General features: G+C 38.3%; 3 protein-coding genes across 4 annotated transcripts in view; 2 read left to right on the top strand and 1 right to left on the bottom strand.

Moving 5' to 3' along the window:
• Positions 1 to 1,829: 1,829 nt before the first annotated feature.
• LOC105387431 (3-oxoacyl-[acyl-carrier-protein] reductase FabG) lies at positions 1,830 to 2,762 on the top strand. Its single transcript, XM_011558153.3, has one exon. It carries the CDS (start codon positions 1,901 to 1,903, stop codon positions 2,684 to 2,686), a length of 786 nt encoding a protein of 261 aa, XP_011556455.3. The 5' UTR covers positions 1,830 to 1,900; the 3' UTR covers positions 2,687 to 2,762.
• A 2,152-nt stretch (positions 2,763 to 4,914) lies between these two features.
• LOC105387445 (lysM and putative peptidoglycan-binding domain-containing protein 2) lies at positions 4,915 to 15,515 on the bottom strand. Of its 2 annotated transcripts, XM_048630149.1 has the most exons (6): positions 15,306 to 15,515; positions 14,928 to 15,211; positions 10,099 to 10,172; positions 9,009 to 9,076; positions 7,480 to 7,562; positions 4,915 to 6,248 (listed from the first exon to the last, which is right to left on the bottom strand). In XM_048630149.1, the coding sequence occupies exons 1-5, from the start codon at positions 15,474 to 15,476 to the stop codon at positions 7,497 to 7,499; spliced, it is 663 nt and encodes a 220-aa protein (XP_048486106.1). In that variant the 5' UTR covers positions 15,477 to 15,515; the 3' UTR covers positions 4,915 to 6,248; positions 7,480 to 7,496. The 2 variants fall into 2 exon arrangements, with proteins under 2 accessions (XP_048486106.1, XP_037963338.1); XM_038107410.2 differs by lacking the exon at positions 7,480 to 7,562 and having other exon boundaries at positions 8,926 to 9,076; positions 15,306 to 15,514.
• A 292-nt stretch (positions 15,516 to 15,807) lies between these two features.
• Positions 15,808 to 25,770, top strand: part of LOC105391642 (myosin-I heavy chain) — a 69,694-nt gene continuing 59,731 nt past the window's right edge. Inside the window, exon 1 of the mRNA XM_048630102.1 lies at positions 15,808 to 16,057. The gene's annotated coding sequence lies outside the window, so the exon portion shown is untranslated. The remainder of the gene's footprint in view (positions 16,058 to 25,770) is intronic.

The raw sequence follows: 25,770 nt of genomic DNA, 5'->3' as shown, positions 1-25,770 counted from the left end.
TCCTTCGCCTTAAAAAGTTTTCTACAATAATTATTAGCCTTCCTACCAATTTTCCGCCAAATCGGTTCAGCCGTTCATGATTTATTTTATAGGTACTGATAAAAGGTTTATGATTTATGCCGAAAATTTGTTTCATAAGTTGTATTTTACATTAACCCATGATATACAATTCCACTTCTATAGATATAAAATATGCAACTAACTGATGACGAACGAAGCGAAGCCACCGCCGCAAAAATGTGAATATAGTCCGCTAACGATCCATCTACCGACAGAATTGGGTTCCATTATTCATTGCTGTTTATTAATGCGTGCAGTGGCTAAAATGTCAGCTCATACCGTGTGACGCAGCACGTGCTATACCTCGGGGCAGTTTCCATTTAGCTACCTACCTACCTACACGACTGTCTAGATGTACCTATTGTCCTTACCAGCATTTAGGAATTTAGGATAGAAATCTATGGTTAGTAAATTACACGATCTGCTCTGGAGCAATAGATCTACCTATATACATTTAAATGTTTGGTGCAAGTACTGCAGGGTGACTTGCAGTACTTGCACCAAACATTTAAATGTATATAGGTAGATCTATTGCTCGCTTGCATTTACAGTATAGTGTCAGAGCAAGACAGAAATAGATTTAAATGTGTAATGTATGGTGCATTAAATATTGTTAGACGGTATAGCTGTAACTATACAATGTACCCTATTTTACCTACCTGTCTCCGCAGATTTGGCAACACTCCGCCCCGCGCTACGAGAAAGGTTCAATCAAGATCCCACGGGTGCTATTGGAGGATGGACTTCACATGACCAATGCGTTGTTTGGAAGCTTTTTAGGTGAGTAGGTACCTATACAATCATTGTTATTAGATAAGGGCCGCAGTATTAGGGAGAAGGAAAAGCTCATGAAAGAATTTTATAAGTACCTAGCTAGGTTTATCCTGGATGTGCATCTTGTCTACAATGAATTATTATACTTATACAAAACTGAGGTGTAAAATATAGAAAAAATAAATGAAAAATATATGTAAAATATAAAATATATAAAATTTCAATAAGTACTTTTATCCTTATTTAAATTTACTTTAAATTAAATACCACGCTATCTACTGAAATTGCCTATTTCTATCAGGAAAGGGAGATCTATATTTAGTACCAGAATAATATTCGAGAATCTTGTGAAATTCGCTCGAATTTCACGCCGTCTGCACGCCGAGATATTCGCCGCTGAAACTTTAGCTCGTTACGAACTTAAACGCACATGACACAGAAACAGTTAGCGTTTTGTGTTTGTTTTAAAGAAATATGAGAAGACCTTGTTTATGGACGCTGTATTCAGCAAATAATCCCCCCCGCTAACTTCTGCAGCATTTCGCCTTCAATTTCGGGGAAACTCAGCTTGAGAGACATTTAGGGAGGTTTGTGACTTTTAGTTTCGGATCCACCACCAACTTTCAAGTTGGAGGGTACCTACACTGTTATATTAGGTACCTATGTATTGGGTTTGTTCACGCGTTCATACAAATATACAAATCGTTATAGGTAGTGGAATAGATAGGTAGTTACAATTATCCAAAAAATATACTTAGGTAGGTACCTATCTAATTATTTGAAGAATATAAGAGCTCCCTACATGCCTACATAACTAGTTAATTACTAATGCGTTACCAATTCGCAAATTAACATAATAATGAGTAGGTGTATATGTTTGTCACGATGTCTTAACATTACGTCTGTTTTACCATATTTGGGCAACTAGGTACCTATAACTATGCCGATGCCGTTATCGGAAAATGCAAATGTATTTTACAAGTTTGTTATCTGTATTCTCGATTTGTATCTCAATGCTATCACGTCGTTCGCGCGACTCTTACCTAATAGTTTGTGTGGTGAAAACATGGCGTTTAAAGGAAAAGTAGTTTTAATAACTGGTGCGGGTTCAGGCATCGGCGCTGCAGCAGCCAAGGCATTCAGTAGACTATCAGCCGGACTGGCTCTGGTCGATAAAAACGAAAATGGCTTGAAGAAAACTTTGGAGCAATGCGAGAAAGCAGACCAAGACCACCTGATCATTGTCGCTGATCTGAGCAAGTCAAGTGAGGTGTTGAGTGTCGTGCCGCGGACAGTGGCTCACTTCAGGAGGATCGATGTGCTCGTCAACTGTGCCGGCATCATGTCTGAAGAGAAAATGACCGATGATGATGTATCAGCCAACTTCGATGCAGTCATCGGCATCAACTTACGGACCCCGGTCATCCTCACCAACAAAGCCACTCCTTACTTGATCGAGACGAGAGGAAGCATCGTCAACATATCCAGCATCAGGTCAACTAGACCGTGCGACAAGCGATCCATGTATTGCGTGAGTAAAGCCGGGTTGGAGATGTTCACTAAATGCGTGGCTTTAGACCTGGCGGACCGCGGGGTGCGTGCCAACTCTATTCACCCGGGGGTGGTGAGAACCAACATCCAGTTCAGCTACAACCCGGAGGCTACTCCTGATGCTCACTACGCGGCGTCCAGCAAGAAGTTTCCCTTCGGAGTGACGGAGCCGGAGGAGGTGGCTCAACTGGTGGTGTTCCTGGCCAGCAGTGAGACCGCGAGGACCATCACTGGAGCTGCGTACTACATTGATGGAGGACAGTCGCTGATGGAGACGCGCAGTCTGGCTGGAAAGTTCTAGTTGAACTCCAGATTATACCTACAGGGTTTTCGGTGTTCGCCGCATAGACCAATACAAAAAATCTTTCTGCTTAGGTCCAAAGTACCTAAATCCCGTTTATACTAAAGTACTTCATGTAATAAGATATACTTTATTTGTGGCAGTGGCGTCTAGTCTATTAGTTCAAGATGGCAAAACTAAATAAAACAACTGTTAAACATGTAATAAAATATTATGTTTTTATTAAAGCTGAACTAGCATAAACATAAGGGCATATTTTTCACAATAAAAATACAGGGCTTTAACATATTAATATCTAGCAAATTATAAATAATTGTTCGCGTAAAGTTGCATGTGGGTATAGGTTATAATGATACATAGTTTTAACACTTTAACAAACTATAAACATACAGATAGGCACAACGCACAATAACATAGTATAGGTACAATGCAATCATTTAAATATTCTACATCAAAACATTTATCTTCCGTTGTGCATATAACATCGGTAATAGATAGGGACTTAGGGACCTAATAAATTTTATTTACTTACCTACATTGGTGATTTTATTCACCAATAATTGTAGAAACTTATCTTACAGTAGGTATATAAAATGCCTGTGATTTCGATTACATAGGGTGGAAAAAAAACGAATGATCTCATAGCTTAGTTTGCTTTCTATGGATAATTCATTATTTTACACTTGAAATTACTTACAAATGAACAAGAATTAAACCAATAACATCACAGCAAAGCAGGACTTTATATTATATACTTAGGTGTTGAAGATGAATGTGTTTAGTACAACTAACCTCCTGGCTAGGTATCTATGAAAAGTTTCACTAGCGTATACAATGGAGGCCTTCTAAAATGTTTTTAACTATAACTGAAACATAGCACCAGAAAACATAATTGTTACAATACTTACAAACATAATGTAAACAAACTCATCAAACTTTCATAAACGACAATTTTCAGATTTAAAATGGCAAATATTATACTCATAGATGGAAACTATTTTAAAACCATTTTTAGATTCACAAATTATATTTATAAAGAGTAAGTTAGTTTCGAACGACGATACCACTTTGAAACCTAGTTTTAATAATAGATTAGTATTAATAAGGATTGCATTTATTGCAATATTAAATACAATTAAAAAATGTTACATCCAGCACAGTGTGCATAGAATGTCAGTAATTACATTATGAAGTAATATAGTAGGTAAGTATGTATGTTTTGTTATATTAACCCAAGGCACTGTATTCTTAAATATGTACTTATGTAAATGCACAAACAAGACAATACCAGTACCATATTTTCAAAGTTTAAATGTTCTTTAGTTTCTTTGCTGAATAAAATATTTTACCTTGTTGTATGTAGCCGTTGTTTGAAATTCTCGAAAGAGCAAGAGTTATTGTAAGCCGAAAGTCATTGAGAAAAATTATGGTCAGAATGTTGTCCGTCGGGCCTTCCATACAATTTTTGCAACACCCTGATGACCTCTTGCAGTTCTTGCGTCAAAGGAGAGGCATTTAGCGTTAAGACTCAATTCAACAAGACAAAATAAATCTATACTGTGCTACTACAAAAAACTTTTAACACTGTTTAACAAGTGTTTAAAACGAAATTTGACAGATTTTGTAGGCGTTTGACAGCGCTAAACACCTGTTAAATACTGTCTAAGTTTTTGTGGTAAGGCCCATAGAGTTTATACATTTCATAGCTATCTACAATTATACCTATTACCTACCTATTCATTTTTATGGGTTAGCACACAGATAGAAATAGACTGCCTCAGATGCATGCACTTCGTGTAAGCATAATATTATGCTTAATCTAGGCATAAGTATTAGATAGACAATGACGGATGCGGCTTAGATGTAATTCTATATCTGTGGGTTACCACCATAATTACAGCGTTTAGATTCTGAGCAAGCTAACATTGCAACAGAAACAAGTAACAACAGTATCAACTTCAAAAAAATATATTAGGCTGCCACTATTCTTTGTTGTTCTTCTTTCAGAGACCAACTTGGTATGTCTTATACTGTTTTTAATTCATCTAGGGCTACCGTTGAAGAAAATTTAAATCTCCCATCTTTTAACCGTTGCAAAGTTACCTTGTCCCGACTTTATCGTCCCACATGCATGATACTTTCTTACAACTAGCTGTAAAATAATATGTATTTCGGAATAGGAGCTTACATCGGCTGTATTTACTAAATTATACATGTATTGTATTGTACATGTATTGTATTGTATATTACACTTGTATTTAAACTACTTTTTAATACAGCAATGTTTATACATATATCTAGTACCAATACAGGTAGATAATATACACAAGTTTGTGACTTAAATTACATCATATTACTTACATGTTTTAGTTAGATTCGAATTCAACATACATGTTTAAAGTTAACTATTTTATTTTACTTATTTTTAATGTATAGTATAATATACTTAATTTTGTGTAGGTTTTTACAAGATTACCAATATATGGGTTTTAATAACAACAATCTTTTACGACATAAAAATACACGTTAAAGTATATACATGAAACATTCTAGAGTACATTTTTTTGTTTTGCGTGAACTACCTATGTAAGTTTTCGATCCGTTTCTTCCAAACAAAGTGGCGCCCCTAGTACAGTCCGCTGAAAATCGAAATCTTTCATTGCGGTTATAACTGTATAGTAGTTATATATTTTCAAAAAACACACACACAAATGTTACAACTTGTAAGTAAGAATAACAGACATTAAGGTACTAATAAGGTAAGGATGCTTTTATGCCTTTCGGCATTGTACACAACGGGCAGATCGCATTCAGTATTCTTTGTATAGAAATTCGTACAAGTGTCACTTCATCAGCATTGCCGACACCGTTTCTCCATGTATACATTTATGAAAATTCATTTGGTGCCATACGTATGATACCGACGTTTGACTTTATGTTACAGAACTGCCTCAAAAATATCCATGTCTCTTATCAACTGTGTAGGTACAATATAGATATCATCACGTGAACATATTCACTAAATTCATAATCGTATATTCAAAGTTTCTTTTACAACATTTAAATCCCATCAATGATGAACCAAATTTCACAGACAGAGATAATTGTTATCTATGCATTACATTAGTTTCCGATAATGTATCTATAAATAATAAATTAGGTATTATGGTAAATCACTAGAGTTGAGAATCTAATCACGGCCCTATTTTCGATGATAAGAGCGAGAGGCAAATACATATGCGCCATTTTATAGGCCCAACTTTAGTGATCCGACTATTACTGTAGTATCATGTATATTGGTACAATGTAATCCTCTAAATAAGCCAAATAGTGTGTTTACAGACTATTATTATCATGTACCGGAATAGTGGATGTTGATATTTAACATTATGAGAAATTCAGTACTTATCACTCGTAGATACTATGTTTTATGTCTCGTATGATCTCGAAAGTTCGAAGATTTCGTCATTGGACGTCAGAGTCGCAGCGTCGATAGAACCATGTCACATAGCGCAGCGTAGATAGAACCATGTCACACACAGCTCAGTGGAAGCGCGCATATCTGGAAATTAGATAACATAAGATTTATTTACTAATTGTCGTAGTACGGACGCAGTGTAATAATCGTATCAGTTACAATTGCTGTTAACTCATCTCTTATCATTGAAACTAATATAATATTTAATTTTATAATCATTATTGCAGCTAAATTAGCAAAGGTGGCCGTAACTATAAAACTATACACATAGGATATGGTTTCTCCCAGACTTTAAGTATTTTTCCATAAATAATAAATCCTAGTGCATTCTCTCCAGCAGAAACTTAGGAGATAATCTTAAGTAACTATATACATAGGAATCTAGAGATATCGATAGAGTAGCCGCAGCTCTATTTAAAGGATAGTAATTATAGTATAACTATAGTTTGTTCCACAAAAAAATAAAACTAAAACTAAACTAGGTACATAAAATACTATCCAGTATCCAGTAGATCGGTCCTATCGATATGATAGTCGTGGCCCTAACTAGCGGATAAGGACCCAATTTATTACTCGTGCGAATTAAGGCCGTGTCCCCAGCAGGCAAATCGTCAGCGACCGACTGAGTTTGTGGCGTATCGATCGTTCCGCTCATTCATATATTTGAAATGGAGTGTCCACAGTCTGCTAGTGCCTCAGTATCTCGCCGCTAACAGTCTGCCCACTGGGGACATGGCCTAACTGTGCGTGTGCACCTGACTGACAAAAAGCAGAGGTCATATTAACTAGCTATGGCGTACCCGGCGTGACCCCTGTTTCTTGCTGGCCAGGTGCACAGTTAATTCGCACGAGTAGTAGGTATTTAACAAGTTGTTACCTGCGCCGGTTCGGTCGCTACAACTGGAACAGGTCATCGTGCGTCTGCTCCAGCCGCTGCAGCGAGGAGTTGACGCGGCGGCCCTGCGTGAGCGACGAGGAGGCGACGCTGATTGGTGGAGACACCAGATGGATTGTAGAGACGCCTGGAGGATTGTCTAGCTCTCTTTATAGCGAGCTAGGTATAGTGACCAATCGTGGAGCTGTACTTACGAATGCCCAATCTCTGCGGCAAAACGCCGGAATGAATCACCGTGCCGTTGCTTTATTGTAACCTAAATCATAACTACGTACTACAGCGTCCAATCGGGCTCTATCGATAGGGTAGTCGCCATTCTAGCTATAGCTAGCGGATAGTAGTCCTATTGATAGGGTTGTTGCGGCCCTATCTATCGAGCAGTGTAACTACTTATTCACTATTTATGAAAGCAGTTCCTACCTGCGCCGGCTCGGTCGCTACAACTGGAACAAGTCATCATGCGTCTGCTCCAGCCGCTGCAGCGAGGAGTTGACGCGGCGGCCCTGCGTGAGCGGCGCGGGCGGCGGCGGCAGCGGCGGCGGCGGGATCACTGATTGGTAGAAGGTGACAGCGACGCTGATTGGCGGAGACACCCGAAGGATTGTCTAGCGCTCTTTATAGTGAGCTGCGTTTAGTGGCCAATCGTGGAGCGGTAGGTACTTACTTATTCGCAAGCTGCGCTGCAAAAGGTCGAAATGAAGCGCCTGCGTTTTGTTGAAATTTACTTACTACAGTGTACAATCGGGCTCTATCGATAGGATAGTCGTCATTCTAGCTATAGCTAGCGGGTAGTCACTACATAACTAGCGGGTAGTAGGGGAACCCGGGGTAAGACGGGGTCGCTAAGGGAAAATTAAAAAAACAACAGGTATTTATAACCACAACGTTATCATTTTTTTATGGCTCATTAGGAACTTAATGAAGAACACTTTGGCACAGCTTTTGTCAAAAAAGTAATCATTACAATTGACTTATTTTAATAAATGTCATAAATGGGAAATAAACCATCTTGCCCCGTGTACGGGGTAAGATGGGGTAAGTATACTATGTGGGGCACAAAACATACAAACAACACTTCTTCTGTGTTTTTATCGTCAACACCTGCACCTGCAGTGTGAGCCCAACGCCTGCACCTTTGACATCCGACCCAGTTTTCCTTAGATTTAAAGTAGGACTGTTGATATCCTCACAGCAGAGGTAGACACAGTTATCTTCTTTGTTATTCTTTTCGTCGGCAGTATCTGCTTTGTGTTTTTAGCCAACTTCCCTGTAGCCCTTTTATAGCCCTTTTCCAATGCCAAATGTCGGGTTGGAGAAAAAAAAAACTTCACCAAGCTTGATCCATACACCATCTTGCCCCTCCAAAATTACCCCGTCTTGCCCCACGTTATATTTTTTATAAAAATAATTCATTAAAAAAAAACTTTCAATGTTAAAGTGATTTTGCACATATCTAAACAAAGCGTACCAAACCTTAAATAAAAACATACAATTACCAAAAATGCCACTGTTTTACTTACTGAGTTGTGACGTTGTTCCTACTGGTCAAAAATAACATGGACACTACGCAAAAACAAACAATTGAGCTATCACAAAAAACGCACGCGCTCACACCTGCAGTCACTGGCGCACTAAAGGTCAATCATTTAAGCCTTTCTATTGGCAAATTACTCAGATTCCTAAGATGTATAGTTTTGCATATATGTGGGTGGCCCGCCCGTCTTACCTCGCGACCCCGTCTTACCCCGGGTTCCCCTATACACTATCAAATAGATCGGGTCCTATCGATAGGGTAGTTGCGGCCTCATTAAGCGTTTAGGGCCCTATCTATTAAACAGTGTAACAAGTAATTTAATCAGTTCCTACCTGCGCCGGCTCGGTCGCTACAACTGGAACAAGTCATCATGAGTCTGTTCCAGCCGCTGCAGCGAGGAGTTGACGCGGCGGCCCTGCGTGAGCGGCGCGGGCGGCGGCGGCAGCGGCGGCGGGATCACTTCGTGGTACGAGGTGGAGGCACCTGCAGGCGGGATGGTGTGGTGGTTAGTGCCTGCTAGGTCTAAGGGCCCGGGTTTGATTTCCGGCCGAGGATACTTGATTAAAGACAGATATTTGTAGGGTCTTGGTTGTTAATATGTATATTATTACATCAGCTGTCCGATACCCACATAGGCATGGGACCGGTCAGAGTGGAAAACTAAACTACTCTTCTAGGCCTATGTCCCTGATTAGGGATCCCAGGACCTGATGATTATGATGATGATGATACCCATATTACAGGCTCTGCTTAGTTTGGGGTCGGATGGCTGTGTGTGGACTGGATAAAACCAAAGTCATGACGAACTGTCCCAACAACACCATGGACATCAGAATAAACCAAACCGTCATAGAAAGGGTAGAGAAGTACGTTTATCTTGGTCAAGAAGTCGTCATGGGAAAGAAAAACGAGACCAATGAAATTGATCGGCGCATAAGACTAGCGTGGGCAGCCTACTCCAAAATTGAATTCGCTCTAAAGATGAACATCACGGCTGAGCAGAAAGCTCGTATACATGACCAGTGTATCCTACCTGTGCTCACATACGGGGCCGAAACCTGGGTTTTTACAAAAGAGATTCTCTCCAAGCTCAGAGTGGCACAAAGAGCAATTGAACGCAAGATAGTAGGAGTGACACTGAGGGACCGAAAGAGAAATGAATGGCTCAGAGAACAAAGCAAAGTCACTGACGTCATCAAACGTGTAGCGAATCTGAAGTGGCAATGGGCTGGTCACGTCGCCAGAAAACATGGCTCGTGGTGCAAAACGCTGCTGGAATGGAGACCGTATGGCGAGACACGCCCTCGTGGTCGACCACAAATGCGATGGACCGACGATATAAGGAAAACATCTGGAAGCAAATGGATAGAGATAGCCCAAGATCGAGATGAGTGGCATAGACTGAAGGAGGCCTACACCTTTGAGGTTGAAAACGGCTAAGAAGAAGAAGAAGAAGGCTGTGTGTGAGATGTACCCAAATATTATATTACTTATGTTATAATTACCTAGTGAGGCTGACTGGCGGAGGCGGGCCGTGGGCCGGTGCCGCACGAAACCGTCTTCTAGGTCGCGGACGAATCTGGAACGAGAGTGGTTGAGGGTTAGTTAATGTTAGGTTCATCATCACAATTCACAACCCATCACGTCCCCACTGCTCGGCCCGGTCTCCTTCCAATGACGGAAGGGTTGGCCTAGTCCACCACACTGGCCTAGTGCGAGTTGATGAATAGGTTAGGTTGACTGGTAGATAATGTTTACAGCATATTTTGTTTGTGGCTGTGATCACCTTTTGTTACTATAATTATTAAAGTGATTGCTTGTCAGCTTCAATCTTAAATTTCTAAGAAATGTCGGGTGTCCCAGATAAGGGTTTGCAGTTAGCGCTATAATAACGGCAACTATGGAACTCTAAAGGTGCGTACGGATTGCCCGTACCCGGTTTACGCGTAGTTGGCAAACACTGCCCACGGGTACATTGGATACGCGTACAGCTCTACTATATGTTGGTACGAGCGCAGGTCACCTTAAGATAGATATAAGTATCACCCCGTTTGATTAAAGTTGAATGCACTTGTACTCCAAATATAATTGTAAACTTAGGTATATTTAAATTTATCACATTTATTCGCTAAGCGATAATGCAGCAGTTTGAATGTGCAAATGTGTGCGGACAGTTAAGAAGTGAACGCTAATGTAATTATGAACATTTGTACATCAACACGACTTCACAGTGACACCATGTAGAGCAGTACTTCTTCTTTTTAGCGTATCGACGGAATATTATCGATTATACTTACATATACTTAAAGGTAGTATTATTATAATTATAATGGTAGTAGGTACTACTTGGCTGGTGCTACAACGCAGGCTAAACGTTTGCAAAAGAAGCGTGAGAAATTATAAAACAGAGAATATCATCTATTCCTAGATAAAAGAGGCAGATTATGTTAGGAAATAACTTTATAAGCAGCCTAGTCTAGATAACTCAAGATTCTAGGCTTCGATATACATACAGTCATAATACCTATATGTAAATCATAGCTGATTGAAATTAGATATAAAAACAAGTTAACAAGTTTATTTCCATGCTTTTGGCGTGTATGTTTCATTACGTTTCTATTTATAGTTGTAATATGAAACCGGTCATTAATAAAATATGAGTATTTTTTACTATCAAGACGCCTAGGGACATCCTAATTAATGCAATATGAAAAATCATTCCAAATAGCCTGCGTCAGTAATTTATCACTAACTAACCGAATATCAAAATTATACGGAATTTACCAAAATAATTAAAAATGCGCAAATATGTCTATACTTAAGGGAAGCTTTCAATTAATTTATTTTTCATTAAGTGCCTGTTTTAGGACCGTGTCCTTTGGGATTTTTGGCTAGTATCGAATTAAGCTTGGAAAAGCTAATAACAAAAATACAAAAGTAAAAAATAATATTTCATTTTTATCGCCTGTTTTCGCTGGGGATTTCAAGCAAGGCCATGGCCTGCTAATGTGACTAATGAAACGGCATTTTGTAAGCAACGTCATAAAATTCGTTAACTCATGAACATGCATAAAAATGCATTAAAGTAAACATACTTTTTATTTGCACGTCTAGCGTCTAGCTCACATGAGCGAGTGTGACGTGTAATATTCCATCGTGCGTGATATAGGTTATACGAGCAGTTTGTACCTATTTAACATACCTAGGTATCCTGTACTATCTAGAGATGTTACTAGGAAGCCGCTCTCGAGATAGAACGAGAACAAGAAATACTAGTAAGCTTGATGGGTGCACTTTAAAGGGAATAGTTGCAATGGAATAAGCTATCATTGGCCAAAGAGTCTGAAATACCGACGACAATGGTATCAAAGCTCGCAAACGTCGTTATGTAATAAAGGCGATAGTAATAAACCAAGGACAAGCATCGCATAGCAACTGCGTTCTCAACATTTTCTATGAATGACACAATAAAACTCTATAGTGTTTATAGTATTCGGTTAAATATATCTAAGGTCAAAACTCAAAACCAGTTTTCGCGATTGCCAGTTTTACTCTATTGACGCAGAGGCTATCGACGTTGGCAGTGAATCAAATTTGATCACACCAAATCACACCTTACCTAAGTAAAGTATAATAGTAATCATTTATAAATCAGGTTACTATAGTACTCCACCAAGTGGACATTAAATACTAAGAGCAAAATAAAAGGCAGAAAGTTAAAAATACATAACATTGCCTCAGCTGTAATAAAATCATATAAATCATGGTAGGTTGGCTGACAATAATTTTAACTGACAGGATGAACCTACTTTACAGGGTCCGGCAAAATATAGAGCGCTAAAGATTCGCCACCCACGCGTCAACTCCTATACTACATATATCCATACCTAGAAACCGTTCTTAATGTTACACTCTGTAGCTCTGCCTGTGCTGTGATTCTTTATCTGGCTAATCTTCTCACTACGGTGACAAACCCCTATTTCTTGTGTTTCTAAACAACATATCATACGATGTTGTTTCGCGGGCGCGGTCACGATATAACAATCATTTATGTATTTATTATTGAACCTTTCAAGGAGATGCTAAATTTATGCATTTTTTGTTAAATTAGCTTTAATTTTAAGTATATTTATGTTGTTGGTGTGACTATTGAGCTTAGTGCATGGCCGGATATATTTTATTAGGTAATACAAAAGTAACATTATTTATAATAAAGTAACGGCGCGGCGTTTTACCATTCCGTAATTTAATCGAGAGTTATTAATAAACTCAAAGCTTGCGTATATTCATCTAAGACTATCTGAACCAACTTATACAAATGTAGCAGAGCTTCTATCAGTGTACCAAAAAAAAAAAAAAAAAAACACATTTATTTGCAGAAAAATTTCAGTACAAACTTATTCTTAGGCACAGCATTATATTAGTTACATTTAAAGTGTACTAGGTATATCTTGAGAAAAGGTTGCAACCTCCTGAACTAGTATTAAACTGTATCTCAGGAGGAAGCGCCTCCCCACGTTATGAATTTTAATATTGTAACTATGTAGGTGTGATAACGTATGTAGTTTGTAATTGTAGCTTATGGGTAACTATTGCAAAGTAAATGTACATTTACATGCGTGCAACACAAACAAAAAATTAAATTAAAAATTAAGTTAGAGTTAAATTGATGCCGTTAACATGAGCAAAATAACAACTTATACTATTTTATTTATACAGGGTTATTGGTAAGCAGACCGGATCCCTTCAGGAGGCGATAGAGGAAGACACCTCCAGTCGATTGAACCCAACAACGCACCAACGTACCAGCCACCACCACCTACGTCACAACGTCATGTGACGGCGAACAAACAGTGCACGGGAAAGTATAGTCTGCGACGACGTCAACATGCGACCTTCGTGGAGTGACTCAGAGCACAAGACTATTTGTAAAAAATGAAAAACAAACGAGGAGTGCCGTAATGTTATGTAGGTAAAGGGCAAACTGTGTTTACATTGCAGTAGGTAAATGTAGAGTAGGTATCGGATTTGAGATGAACTAGGTAATATGTATTAGGATAAAATACCATTTGGAATGGTTCAGTCCAGTTCATAAGACCCCATGGGGACACGTGGGGTCATGATGTTTTTTTTTATTAAATCATGATTTAATTATTCGGTTGGCAAGTATATTATTCTATGGGTAAACTTCGTAAAAAGTACATTTTCACAAATGAGTCGTCCAAATCAGAGTTTGAATATGACTACATAAACTTGACAAGAAGTCAAAGGCCAATAACATGTAAAATAACAGCTGATAATATATGAGATAGTGTCAATGTTAGTACTAAATAAATACACTATCACTAATGTTTAAAGATAAAAAATAATATGAACTGCTACAGTTACTGATGTATGTAACATAAATATAATATACATGTACACATAATAGATTAAATTAAAATTGACTTCAATATGATACTTTGATATTTTCATATTTACTTTTAAAAATTTAAGTAGGTAGGATTGCTACATGCAGTGTAGGCAGGTAGCACAAACTAAACTTTATGAAGAAACTAGCTGTTCCCGCGCGCTTCGCTTCGCCTTAAAAAGTTTTCCCGTGGGAATTCCGGGATAAAAAGTAGCCTATGTTCTTTTCATTTAAATCCGTTCAGTAGTTTTGGCGTGAAAGAGTAACAGACAGACAGACAGACAGACAGACAGACACAGTTACTTTCGCATTTATAATATTAGTTAGGATAGTGAGCAAATCTGAAATGAGACATAGCTAAGCTAGGCTACTATCTAATTATTCCATCAATATAAAATAACATTATAACATATAAAATGTTAACATTGATTACAGTGCAATGCAAACAGAGACCAACATCAAATATGGTTTTATCTCTTCTGATAATATTAGCACCTACACACACATGCATTATTTGAGAATATCTCAGTAAAATGTAGTAAAAGTCTATTTAGATTAGGCGTTCTTGTGGATTTTATATCCTCATATTTTTAAATGTAATGATAATTTATATGATGATCACACATGAATTAACTTTCTGAAATTAAGTATTAAGAAACCCCTTTTATATTCAGTTAGCATCTTTATGATAGATTTAGTAATGGGAACTAAAGCTAACCAACTAGCAAATAAATAGAGTGATAATTATTTACTGCCTCTTTTATAAAGTAAAGAATTAATTGCCTAACAACATGGTTATACATATGTTACCTGTGACAATAAGAATACCCAGAAAATTATGTGACTAAGTTTCTACTACCGCCACTGCAAACAATCAAAAATCACTACATATAATATAAAAAAATATCAGGAGATGATACTCACTCACTATTTTCTTTCGACTTCTCAACATGTTTCTTTATATCTGCGAGCGATGAGTCCACTCGATTTAGGAACTCGTCAAAGCTCTTCTTCTCATCAGGACTGCCTGGTGAGAAGTCCCGGGGCATGCCAGCTATCGACGCTCGATGCTGCGGGGGTGCTGGCTCCGTCACTCTTTCCCCACTTTCATAGAATGGAGAATCTTTGGTAACTGGGATCAACAAATACTCCCTCAAGAATAAACTGTCCGTAGCGAATAACCTATTCGCTCTTCGTATCTTCTCTGTCTGCAAAGAAAAACAATAACACAGCACTACTTAATCCATTCACTTCATTGGACAAATGAGATAATCATGCCCATTGCAATCTGAAAACACTTACTGTTACACCATATTTTAATGCAAGTCCCTGTAAGGTATCACCTCTCGCCATAACGTGCTTAATATATTCTTCGTTCCTCTTCATATGATTGCACGTACTCCCATATTTTTTTAAGGGTCTAGCTGATTCTCGAATTGAAACTCTTTCATCAAAAAGACGATCTTCCTCCATTTTTGACGTTGACAAATGAACTGAAATTTGACATTTCAGTTTGACAACACAACACAACAAATCAACAACCTGAAGTTGCCTGAAAAAGGTACTTAGAGCTCAAGTACAACAACTTGACGAACATTAATCGTTCATTCATTCATTCAATAATGTTGCCAGAAACAATAATATATTAGCAATGACTAACGCCATCTATTGAGTAATAGACCAAGTAATTGACACTAATTAGTACTTACTACTCCAGCATAGATGGCGCAGTAATTCATTCATTCAGTCATTTGTTATTTGAAGTTTGTCATTCGTTCATTTCATTCAGTCAAATTTTGCCCAGGCTCGTGCGCGGTGTTGTGTGCGGTTTGTGTATTTACTAAGATTATTGAAATCAATGAAAACCCTAGAACTACCTATATTAAACTCAGTATTTGTTAATTAATTAACTGTTTATAGACTGTGCTACAGGTTTTGAGTTAACGAAGTGCTCCGTTTTTGATCTGCAGTGTAAACGACCGTGATTTTGAATTTATCCGATGATTTGTGTACACATGTGATTAAAATACAAAACAAATCTGCAATTTCTGAGGGTATGTATTAATTAAACTGATATTATTTAAGCCTTTCTTTGGTTTGTCTTAGTTTAAAAATACTGTTTATGTACACACTGCCCGTTTTCGTCAGTCACACGCAGCACACACCCACCCCTCGCGAAATAATATTTTTATTACGCGAGGGAGGGTTGGTTGCGCATGGAGAGCGCTGACCGATAGTTCATTGCATTATTTTGGAGCCCCAAGTATTATTTATTTCGGCGCTGCGTATCAAAAATATTCCTTAATTAGATGAACTACCCCGGTTGGTATAATTACCTACTATTCTTTAATTAAGTAGGTACTTAGGTATAACAATAATCCAGGCAATGAGTAATAAAAACAAAGTATTGAAAATCTTGCGGTAGGTAAGTAAGAAAATGATGATGGAAATGGTGGAATCAGGGGGCTTTCCCTGCGCTCCCCAGGCCTGCGCATTTGTCGCCCCGGGTGGTGTGCCTAGAGACTGGGAAAGACGAGTTTTCAACTTCGTTTATTACGTATTTAGGTATCAATCAATACATATAATAAAACGTTCGCATTTAGGCATCAATACAAATAAACGATGTGCCTTGTCCCTGCGCTGTATAGAAAAGAAGAGGCCTATCCTCCTAAATTAACGAATATTCCTGCTATCGCTATGGGTTTTTGCTCCTGTCACTTTGCATTACCACTGTTACTAGGTAATCTACCTAGGTTACTACTGGTATACTGGACAATATTGCCATTCCGTTCAGCATACAGCAGCGACGGCCGGCAGTGCAAGTTAAAATTTGCAAAAAAGTGTCTTGAAAGTGCTAAAAGTACCTACCTACCCCAACGGAAACCTAAGTAGCCAGTAAGATAATATTAAGTCCCGAAGTCCGAACCCTAGCCACCTGTTCTACTTGTACCTAAATGTAATCTATTAATGTCGGTACATGTGTAAGTACTTAGAAATAATTAACGATGACATTGGACCTTTGAACAACAATAATGTCCAGCAACACGCGACAAGTAAATAAAGCTAGGTACCTGCTAGATACGTCCTTACATGACGATAATAACACCTATCCAATCGTTAATATTGGTAGGGATTTTCCTAATAAACATCAACATGTACCTACCTATTATATTTAGGTACTATCAATTTTATCAATTGCTAAGCGTAGTAGGAAGTATGTCATCATCATCAGCCCTCTGGTAGGCTAGGCTAATCTTATTATTTTGTCAACCGAAAAATAGTTTGTTTACGTTGAATATTAAAATAAAATAAACATAATTTTGAATAAGGCAAACTTTTATAATATTTTAATAATTAGAATCCATTCATTTTACGTTTCTGTGCAGCTCTCTTAGCCATTGCTTCCCCGCTTGCTCATGACATCTCATCTGTCTGACTAGGTATCTAGCAAGTGGTCTACCAATAGCTCTCAGACCGTGGCACCATTCAGTGACCACACGTGTCCACCTTCCGTCCTCCTGTCGAGCCACTGCTTTCCACCCTACATCGACCAAATAGTCCTTCAGAGGATCTCCAAATATGTAGGTACAGTCTCTCAGCGAAATCCTTAACGTGATCCGCACCATGGCTCTCTGTGCAACTCTGATTCAGTGTAACCATTCATGTTTCAGGATCTTACTGGCATAATGACCTAAACTGGTCATGTTCTTTCTCAAAGGTAATAAAAAAAAATAGAATGAAATTAACAAAAAACCTAAGGCGTGACTCATAGAGAAATCTCGTTTACTGACTGTGATCATTTTGTCATGGGCTAATGACTCATGACTTACGTTTGAGCCTTTGAAAGTACCTTTATTATCTCCTAATCGGAATCTGATTAACCTCACTCTAGTTCGTTGCAGGAATTCCATTCTTTGACCTTAGCTGAATGAAAGCCCATCTATCATTTTGACATTCCATTTTTATGTTAAACGTATCGTTAATAATTTGCTATTTACCACCCTATTGACAGCGATCGATATCGGGAATCAAGATGAAAAAGAGTTTTGATGATGCCGATAAAAATGACACAATACTTAACCCTAATCTTTTAAAATCTGAACCACGAAGAGCAAAGCGAGGCACTACCGGTACCCAGGGAGTGACGTATCGATGCGTCAGCCGCGACTCAGGCCGGAGAGACCATCAGATCCGGCCGATTCCGAGAAACATTCTCTGAATAACCGATAGTAAACCGGTAATGTTACGTCTTACTTATGACTTATGCGCCGTCCTGGCCCCGCACTTTGTGTTTCACAACAACCTATAGACGTCCGCTACGGTGGTCTTGACCATGAGGGCGTTAAAGTATTGAGTCTTCAACGATAAAACCTTTCTGGAAATCTTTCCCGTTACCGCATGAGTATTGCTGTGTAAATTCATGGGAATCGCTGATAAGATTAGCGAGCTTACTATTGTGGTATTCCGGAGTAAACAGTCAGAGCTTTGTGTTGTCGATTGCGATTCGGAGTTACTCGTCATAAACTGATAAGTTATATCTTATGAGCTTCAGCAGTCAGACTTAAAAGTAGAAACCAAGACATTGGATGTAAATATATTTATATTTCTATTCTTAAGTACCTAAGGTAAATTTTTCTCATTAAAGTAAACACAATATTATAATCCAATTGTTGATCAGCTCAGTAAACCATAAAGCTCAGTCTACGCTAAACTTCGTGCATAAAAACGGATATTCAGTGATAATAATCCAGGACAATAGACCCCTAGTACAAGACATAGTACATAGTAGGACATAGTACAATAAACGACCAGTGATCCATGTTCTTCTACAATATGTTCTTGAACATTTTTATTGTACCGACATGCACAATTAATAGTACAGTCAATATCTGAGGCCACATTTGGGTTACACTTACCAAATACGCTCATTAATGGGTCAGTGCGTAGTCTGATTTGAAATGTATCGTTTTGTAATTTATTAGGAATATTTCAATGGAATACCTAGTCATGTTCGCCATTCCCTGTTAGGCTACAATACTCAATACTTTACGGACTGTTTCCATAATCCTTCAGAACCTGCCAGTTCTGGTTTCTAGCGGACAGTACATAAACAATGAGACGCATTACTGTCCCGTGTGTGCCGGCACTAAGCGGGCAGCCACGATCTGACCCGGCCGCCGGCGCTTGCCCCCACAATCACGACGAGTTACGCTTCATGTCACATTTTATTGCCCGATATACCTACAACAAACAACTAGAGGTATAAGATGCAACTTTCCACGAGACTGTACTAGTACCGCGAGCGCAAAAACCTCGAGGCTGCACACAAATTGACTTTTTTGTCAGCCTTTCTAGCTGGTAATTGGTATGATACTTATCCTAGAGTAAACTAACCTACTTTACTTTCATGATCGCAACTGCAACATTTTCTTAACAACATTAAACTAACCAGTCAGCCTTAATAAATGAAATTATTAAAAGGACGACCTTACTACTAAAACCTTTACGGTCTTCAATTTACCGGGGTCTGGTTGCCAAATAAAGGTAACAGCTGTTTCGGACGAGTCGGACAGGTGTGCACGCGCCTTAGCTTTTTGTGTGAAAAAAAAACAAAGTTGCATTCTCTCCCTCTCGCTCGGAATAGAAGTCGGTGTTCTCTTTTTAACGTCTAGGGGTTATTTTTGACGCGGGGAGGAAACAAAAAAAACGTGACCAAAGAATAACACGTGCCGGGAACCTCCGCTATTAATTTCTGTCGTGTAACAGGTTTTAAATATAGTCATTACTTCAATATTATTGTCCCCTTCCTCTTATCGTATCGTATTTACTGAAACGGTTTAAGTTTTGGAATAAAATCCGTCGCGATGCAAGGATTTCCACTAGTGGGTAAATAAATAAACAAAAGCCACTTCTATTTACAATCCACTGGTAGAATTTTCTTAATTCTTGCTCTTATTTCAAGTTAAAAGCTGCACATTCCAAGTTCAAAAATACCATCAAAAGGTACTAAAAAAATCAAAATTTCGTCAAGTATCATATCAAAATCGCTAACAGGTCTGCAGGCAGCGTTTCGCAACAGCTGCTCACACATTTTGTATTTTTTGCACGATTCACGACCATCAGACATCGATTTGCGATTTTTTTTATTCAGTTCCTACCTTTTGTACTTCCACCTGCTGTGGTTCAATGTGAGCTTTTGTTATTTAAAGTACACTTTAATGTGCATTTTAAATGACGAGTAAAGGACCTTAACAAACTAGAGACTAAACATTATAATTATGTATTCCAACGACAATAACTTTATTTTACCTACTAAGGCGTAATATATTTTATATTTCTTTTCAATATTATGTGACACTGCAATCATCCTCATTGCAATCTTCTATTCAAGGCTATTATTATTGTTGAACCTACTTTCTCATACCGTGTAACAAGGTCCGGCCTAGACGTCCATCATCTCATTTCTGGACATCCATCAAGCCCCACCGTCGCTTACTGTAGTTATCTATTGTTACTCTAACCCATCATCGCTTGACTTATGATCTTTGTGACTGTTGATTTCAAAATAATAGTGTGCACCGTTTCTCTTTTGTAAGAGTATCTATTAGGAGTATTATTACTGGCGTGCGGCTACCTGCTCCTCTTTTAGTCAATTACCGTTTTTTTGGATCATCTTTTAATCATAATGACACGGTAATGGGTGATTATGTCAATCTGTTACGCCTACGCCGTTAAAGTTACTAAACAGGGCATTAAAACGAACAATTAGTAATGTGTCAAAGTCGTTAGTAACTAAAGAAATGGGTACTGGGAATGTAATTAACATAATTGGGCCAGGACTCACGTGTCACTAAATGCTTCTCATGTTTGAATCCTAGATAGGTAATAGTTATCATAGGTCACATACTCTTCCTGGTGACATGTTCCATCGACCACGTCATGCGAATGCACCCGGACTGGTGGGCAAAAATTATAACCGAGTGGGTGCCGAGCGACCATATAATACGCGTCGAAAATATGTTTTGCTATAAAATGTACATTGTACATAACAGTCATGTATACTTAGTATAAACCAAAGTCCGCGTCTGTCTGTGTCTATGTATGCTTAGATCTTTAAAGTCACACAACGGATTTGGATGGAGATCTCGCGGGAAAAGCTAGTGTTTAAATACCCCGTTTAAATAAAAATACAACCTATAGTGGTTAAGGCCAGTGTCCAGATGGAGCCGTGAACATTATCAGCTGGTGTCAACCGTGTGACACTCGCAGTGGTCATTCACCGGGACATCGAAGCTGGAGGGTTACTCTATAATGACAGAAAACGAAAGAACGAGTGCTGTCGTGCAATCGGCATGTTTAATACAACGAGATGGAGTCGTGGCTCCCGCAGCAGCGCTCCGAAACTTTGTTTTTCGCCATATAGAGTGTTCCCCAAGCAACGTATCTGACTGTTATCTGTAGCCACTGGCTGGTGAGAAATACCCGTCCGACCCTTTTATATTAGCACCTTGAAATAATAAGAATAATAAAAAAAGAATTATTGTTCAAAATTTAATAGTATTTTTTATATTAGATATCATTTTTTTTCATATTCTTATGCTGTTTGATTTTGGCCTCCACCTGCGAACTACACTAGGGACACTACAAAGTACAACCTAGATTTGTACTGTACCTATAGATGTTATAAGATAAGGAGCACTACATGCAAGTCCCCTGGGCCTACCTTTTGAACTCACCTTGAAGACCTAATCAGTCAAGCGTGTCCCTTTCAACCTTATCGGGGACAGTAATTTCGGACGACTATACTTGAGTTCAGTTAAAATGGACTGACCATAACTTTTTTTTAGCAATAATTTACAAGAAATTTATTCCGGAACACAGAAACAAAACATTGCCTTGCTGTGGTTCTCAGATGTGGAACCAGTAGTTACCAATTTGGATTACTCCCGTTATTATAGATAGGAGAAACAGAGGGGTTACTCTAAACCAGGGATGCACAGACCGCGGCCCGCGGGCCGCATGCGGCCCGCCGGTCGAATAATGTTGGCCCGCCGACTGCAAAAATTATACTCTCGTATATTCAAAAAATATTTCATTCTAAAAAAATATGTTCCAAAAGTACTCAATCACAGGCAATTCAAACAATTTCTTGATGACATCGAAAGCGAATATTGATATTTATTGTATTAATGAGTAACTATTGTGTTCACTGTTTGGAAGGACCTGGTTCCTGACACACAGGTCATCCTAGTTTAGGAACCAGGGCTACCCCACCTTGTATGTTTTTTTTCTTATTACAATAAATATATGTTATTATTAAGAAATACAGGTGGCTATAAGTCGTGGATTGACACTGCAACGATTTCTTAATTTAAGAAGTTAAGTTAAGTTAATAAAAAAATATTGTAAGCACTATGCAGTGCCACACTTCAAAATAAATCCATTCTATTTTAACAATATTATCAATTCTTTACTGTCTTTAATTAAGTACCTATTGTTAAGTACCTATACTTCTTGCGGCCCGCCATCAGTTCATAATTTGTCCGAGTGGCCCCTCGTCTTGATAAGTCTGTGCATCCCTGCTCTAAACTGACGAAAAACGAACGAACGAGAGCTGTCGTGAAATCGACACATTTAATACAACGAAATAGAGCAGTGGCTCGAGCAGTCCAAATCATAGTTTTTCGTCATATAGAGTGACCCACCAGGCGACTTTGTCTGACTATTGTGACTACAATTAGCTTATCATGTCAACTTGTGTTGGCTGGATAATACGGCAGGATAAGTTAAACTAATATGTACGCATTGTCCAGTGTGCTTCCTGTTGCACGGTTGATAAGAACATTCTCGAACTGTTAGTCAGGCGGCCTAGCATAGAGCGCACGACAAGCTGTGACAAAGCTTATAATCTATATAAATTTAATAAATATTATGCTCACTTACAGCCACGCTTTGCTGGATGAAATAGTGCAGATTAATTATTATTATGTATAAAAACGGTCCACATATGTATGTTGAACTTATGATGATAATGAATGACAATAATAGTTGACGAAATAATGGTAAGTATAGAAACTTGCTTTAAACTTAGAAAAATTGCCTGCTTTTTAAACCAAAGCGCATCAATCTCCGTTATTCTAAGTACAAGTGCCTATAAAACCCAGTTGTAAAAGGTCTTAATGTGACCACCACGGGAATAAAAAACCTCAGCTAGCTGAGAATGAAGAAATCTTTGTTATTCTGTTTACATCTGACATCTGGACGGCAATTCGGGTGTTAGACGTTGGTTATGATTTGACACAGTAATTAAGTTCAAATTGTCTCGGTAGAAGTGATAATATACTTACAAAACTGTAATGTTATAAGAAACTACATTGTAATTTATTGTAAAAATCAATACCCAAAACAAATACCAAATAATTCTTAAGAACAGTATTGTATTGTATACGTACAAAAGCACATTAAAAAACTACGTGCTTTACTGAAAAAACTGTAATCCTAAATCGTTTTCCATGTTCTCCGAATTGACAATTGATTGTTGTTTTGTTGTGCTTTCGTCTCGTCATGACAGGTGGCTGACAAATGCTGACGTAAAGTTCTCTAGAATTAAGTACCTATAGAGCTTCCACTGTATTTTTGACGTTTCCTTATGTGTCTGGTAAGTAAAGTTGGATTTCCTTTGCAGTCGTCAAATATGCATGGGATTTCGAATGTCAAAAAACCAATAATATAATGGACAGAGTATAGTAAATTCGCGCTTTACATTTTCTTTCATACATGCTTCCTCAATATTATTAATAGATATTTATTTATTATATTAGACGATCGAATGGCGTAGTGGTTAGTGACCCTGACTACTGAGCCGATGGTCCCGGGTTCGATTCCCGGCTGGGGCAGATATTTGTTTAAACACAGATATTTGTTCTCGGGTCTTGGATGTGCCCGTAAAATGGCCATAGGCCCGCCCCCTATTACATTGTTGGGACTAACATAACACTCTGGCAAAAAGTGGGTGCAGCAATGCACCTCTGCCTACCCCGCAAGGGAGTACAATAGAACAAGGCCAAAAAATAAAAAAATAAACACGCACTCACCGTGTTTTTTTTATTATTATTATTTTTTAATTTATTTATAAATTTTTAACTTTGTCACATTCACATCACATGCGATGTGTTGTGAATGTGACCCTCTTCTTCCTATTGGTCCTTTAAAGACCCAAATATGTCAAATAAATATGGTTTCACTGGCAAGTACATAAAATTTATATTTATTTTTCTCGTAACAAGTGGGTAAGTAAAACTTCAGGCACGGTTCGATCGAAATTACTTTACGTGAATATTATGCTAATATGTTTCCCAACAGTTTACAGCAGCGGCCCCATGTTCGCTGTGACCGTTCGCGTATCGTAAAATTTCGTCGCCCCTTCCGGCCCTTGATTAATGTTATTAATTAGTCGCGCCCGCCGCTCGTCCCGGCTTTGCCACTAAATAGTATCTTTGGGAGAAGCGGTCATTATTTTCCAGAATGCTCGTCATCAGATTTGGCTGTAAGACTACCAAAACTCACCTGACCTTCTACTAATCAAGGAATAACTGAATATATCTACTTTTATATATTTTTTGCTTAGAACATAAATCCTCCTGCCTGCATACGGAATCCGAAGACGAATCGCCCAAACAGTCTATAAAACGCCGCGAACAAATGAACTATGCAATACAAACATTTACACAATACTGTTGAAGCTCATTTTTTTTGATTTTTGATTTTGATCATAACACTTTTCAAATATTAGTTTATAAGTTATCCCGTATCGAGGTTAGCGCGTGGGTTCAGGCTGTTGACCCCCCAAGCTCCGACCACGTGCTACTCGGCAAATATTATCCAGATTGAAAAAAAAAACACAATTAAACACACTTGTCTAAAGTTGAGACTTGGAGAGTCTTTGTTTTATTAGACAGAGGGTCGAGTGCGGATGAGGGCGCTTCGTTTAAAACCTTGTTATTTATTTGGCTCTTAATTAATATGATTGTTAAATCGATAAATGTGACGGGAGATATTGTAATATGTAGTGGTACGTTTACATCCGTGAATAGTATCAACACTGTAACGTAGCTGGGCGTTCACTTCCTTGAGGTCCACTTTCTATGTATTGATATGTATATTGTTTAAATGAACTTTGATCTCAAACGTGCTACGCTATGTACAAGAAAATTTTCAGTCAGAGCGGCGAGATCCTTCCTTACATTTGCAACTCCCTGATACTTCCCATAAAATCTGGGATTTCAGCAGAAATAGCCAAGCAAGGCGCGTGTTGATCGTTTGTCGCCGTTGACCGAGGACCCTTGACGTCCAGCGCAAACAACTTGACTACGGAACCCGATGTGCCTTTACACGTTGTACCGCTGACACTGATGAATGGGAGACCATTTACTGCCGAATCGGCTATGTTTATAAATTAGCTAGTATATTGTTTGTGCAGTGTAGGCTTTTTGTGTGAGTTAAGTCGAATTTTAGCACAGTTTCAGTTGAAGTTTATTGCTGCACTATGCCTACGTACAGTAATCTTCTAACGTAACATAAATGATCCATATACGATGCTATGCGAATATTTGTATTTATAAGTAATAGCTGTAACACCCGTTACTGAAGCTAAAGTCAATTAAGAAGCGAGAATGATAAGATTCAACATTTTATTGTTTTGCGAAATGTGTTTGTGTATTTGCCGACAATTGGTCGGTAGTGTGGAGCTATTCCCATTCAGTTTGCA

This window comes from Plutella xylostella, chromosome 25 (assembly GCF_932276165.1).
Source record: "Plutella xylostella chromosome 25, ilPluXylo3.1, whole genome shotgun sequence".
In the NCBI taxonomy this organism is placed as follows: Eukaryota; Metazoa; Arthropoda; class Insecta; order Lepidoptera; family Plutellidae; genus Plutella; species Plutella xylostella.
Note: the sequence above shows the minus strand (reverse complement) of the source record. Positions and strands in the feature narration are given on the sequence as shown.

What these genes read in the sequence shown, in the direction of transcription:
- LOC105387431 (XM_011558153.3), top strand. Translation starts at nt 1,901, where the DNA reads ATGGCGTTTAAAGGAAAAGTAGTTTTAATAACTGGTGCGGGTTCAGGC.
- LOC105387445 (XM_048630149.1), bottom strand. Translation starts at nt 15,476, where the DNA reads ATGGAGGAAGATCGTCTTTTTGATGAAAGAGTTTCAATTCGAGAATCA. An exon ending in CATTAAAATATGGTGTAACA is followed by an intron (nt 15,212 to 15,305) that starts GTAAGTGTTTTC and finishes TTTTCTTTGCAG; the next exon opens with ACAGAGAAGATACGAAGAGC. An exon ending in AAGTCGAAAGAAAATAGTGA is followed by an intron (nt 10,173 to 14,927) that starts GTGAGTATCATC and finishes CTCTCGTTCCAG; the next exon opens with ATTCGTCCGCGACCTAGAAG.